This window comes from Meleagris gallopavo, chromosome 22, assembly GCF_000146605.3.
Source record: "Meleagris gallopavo isolate NT-WF06-2002-E0010 breed Aviagen turkey brand Nicholas breeding stock chromosome 22, Turkey_5.1, whole genome shotgun sequence".
NCBI lineage: Eukaryota > Metazoa > Chordata > Aves > Galliformes > Phasianidae > Meleagris > Meleagris gallopavo.
Window position 1 is genome coordinate 141,874 of NC_015032.2, and position 2,954 is coordinate 144,827.

Genomic DNA, 2,954 nt, shown 5'->3' on the forward strand with positions numbered 1-2,954 from the left:
TTTCTGCTTTGTACCACACCATCTGATCTCGTATTTTCAAATTTAGGATACAAATTAAAGCTTTACGCCTCATTACTTAGTTCATAGGCCATTCACTCCTGCAAGAAAAAAACCAACTTCTGAATAGCTAACATAACACTAATGGCCTGACAAGTAGGAAAAATGTTCCTTAATAGTGTGCAAGGTAAGAGGAGAGTTCTAGTCTTAATCTCTTGAACTAGATCTTGATCGTGAGCGAGACTTTGAACGAGATCTGGAACGGGACCTCGATGCAGCTCTTTTGGGTGGTGACTCTGAACGAGCCTTGGCAGATGGCTGCTGCTGCGGAGAATTGGAACGAGACCTACTCCTTGACCTGGATTTTGACTTAGTATCTCCTTTACCATTTTCTTTGGGAGATCGAGACCTGGACCTGGACCGAGACTTCTCCGACTTCTCCTTAGATCTGCTGTGAGAGCGTGACCCCCTGTCAGACTTGGGTTTTGATTTGCTCTTTGATCTGGACTTCCGGCTTTTAGATCTGGAGCGTGAGCGGTCTTTGCTTCGTGACCTGGATTTAGATCTTCCGAAAAGAAAGACAGCTTATTCTGCATGAACTGAAATATACTTATAGCTGTTTTAAATTGTTAAAAATTAATAAGCAGCAATTCTTGTATTAACAGAAAGCAACGGATCACTTACCTGGAACGACTTTTAGAGACACTACGGGACCTGCTGCGGCTGCTCCTACTTCTACGACTTCTGCTTCTAGATCGTCTTCTAGATCGTGACCTAGATGCAAACACAAGCAGGTCCTTACTGTTTGTTTGGTGTGCCCTGCCCCGCTATTAGCCACAGAGAAATTGTTAAAGAACTTCTCAGCAAAGCAACCACATCAAGATATACCACTAATCCACCTCAACTCAATATACTGTCAATTAATCTTATCATGTAAAAACTCTCATACTCCACTGCTGCGTTATATAAAACAACTTAACGTTCTCAGTAATCACCCCATTCCTAAAGCACCAACTGAAGGTAACCCCGGTAGGTCAGGCTGCAGACACACACACAAATGTATATTCTTAGTTTAATTTCACTTGTCTTGATGCAGAGACTGACATATCCCACACATTACCTTGACCTGCTGCAAGAGTAAGATCGTCTATGGCTTGACCGTGGCTTGTCTTCAACCAGCCTGATCTTCCTTCCATTTATCTCTGTGCCATCCAGTTTGTCCAGGGCACGTTTCATGTCCGAATATGATCGGAACTCAATTACTCCTTCATTTGTACGTTCTTTGTGAGCATCTGCATAGGTCACCTCACCAGCCTGCCTCATAAAATCCTTTTAAGAGTAGATGAAAAATTACACAATTATTTCATACGCATTTCACAGTTACATTAGCTTAAGAGACAAGTCTGAGCAAATGAAAAAGCACCGATTGTGTGCCAACACTCATATGCAAATGCTTCTCAATTATTTCCACCGAAATCAAAATAACATTTACACAGAAAGGAAGCTACTGCCCACTACTGATCACAACACATTCTATGACAGAACACTAATACATACTTTCAAATCCTGCCAACTACAGCGACTGGAAAGGTTTTCAACAATCAGTCTGTGCTCTGTACGAACAGGTGGTCCATATTTATCTCTTCCAGACTGTCTCCGACTGCTATATCCGCCACCACCCCCACCTTTATTGTACAAAGAAATAAAGTTAGATTGTCTTCTAGCATGAAGAAAATTAAAACGTTCTGAAAAAGTTAGTTAAACAGTTATATTTACTGGAGTAGGACTTTATTTCTCTATACCTCCAATAAACTTGCAATTTTGCCATAATATATACTAATGGCAAATCAAACAGACTGAAATCCTGTAAGTCTTCCTAAGATCTGTTAGAGAGTGACTGCTCCTTATTAGATTCACCTTGCTAAGTTTTATTTTACAGAACATTGTAAAATATAAAACTTAACTGATTACATGCATTTCTACATTTTACAAAAACGTTTACTAGTTACACTAAGTACTTACATCACAGTATGAGGTTTTTGGTGGTGGTTTGGCCACAAAACACGCAAGGTAACAGTCACCTAGTTCAGTTTAACCAGTTTTGTCTAACCCTTGGAATCCTCACCATCACCCTGCGTCTAATGGCAAAAGGCTGCTGTCGTCATGGCTTCCGGTAAGGTCAGCCAAAGGGTCATAGGGCAAGGGTCACACAATGTATGGAAAAGCCATGGCCAATCAGGAAAGGCAGTCATCTTAGCCTCAGTGGACACAGCCTCAGCCCCACTGGTCACTTTTAAATTGAAACATCAAGGACTTGTTAAAAAGTTTGAAATTGAACATGCAACAATTTTAAACAACATACATTCGATTCTTTTAAACAGATAGATTCCCACCCCCCTCCCCTCCTCCCCAACACCACCATTTCAGAGATTACTAAACAGCAAGCCGCAGTACTTCAGTTACAGTACCGGGCAGTTAATGCACACAGCTCAGCTCCTCAAGGAGCTACACGAATGAGCTGAGCATAGAGAAGTTTACAGCACGCCCCACGAATACACCACACTGCTGCTGGAAATCCTCCCCCACCCGTCACCACTGACTGCCTCTACCCCAATTAAGCAACGATATTTACTCATTAACATTAGCGATGGAACATCACTCTTTTATCTCAGCGCTCCTACGAGCGGGGAGCCCATAGGTTAGCAGAGCACATTATCTCTAAGCTACAAGAAACTCTTTCTAGAAGACGGCCCCAATTTCGCAGCCGAAACCGCTCCGCTTATATCCTCTCTTATTTCTCCGGGGTACCCGAGTGCAGCGCGGCGCCGCGACAAACCGCCGCCAGCGCTCCCAGCGGCGCCCAGGTACCCGCACGCACACCGACCCCAGCGCGGCCCCGCCCGGCCCTCGCCCCGGCAGCCCCCCGCAGAACGGACCGTACTCACTGCGGCTGCTGT

General features: G+C 43.9%; 1 protein-coding gene across 1 annotated transcript in view; it reads right to left on the minus strand.

The window, feature by feature from the left end:
• Positions 1 to 88: 88 nt before the first annotated feature.
• The window catches only part of SRSF6 (serine and arginine rich splicing factor 6), a 3,026-nt gene continuing 160 nt past the window's right edge, over positions 89 to 2,954 (minus strand). The window contains exons 2-6 of the mRNA XM_010722204.3: positions 2,943 to 2,950; positions 1,555 to 1,682; positions 1,118 to 1,326; positions 682 to 771; positions 89 to 562 (exon numbers count right to left, since the gene is read on the minus strand). Coding sequence (XP_010720506.3) covers positions 205 to 562; positions 682 to 771; positions 1,118 to 1,326; positions 1,555 to 1,682; positions 2,943 to 2,950 — 793 coding nt within the window. The 3' untranslated portion in view covers positions 89 to 204. The remainder of the gene's footprint in view (positions 563 to 681; positions 772 to 1,117; positions 1,327 to 1,554; positions 1,683 to 2,942; positions 2,951 to 2,954) is intronic.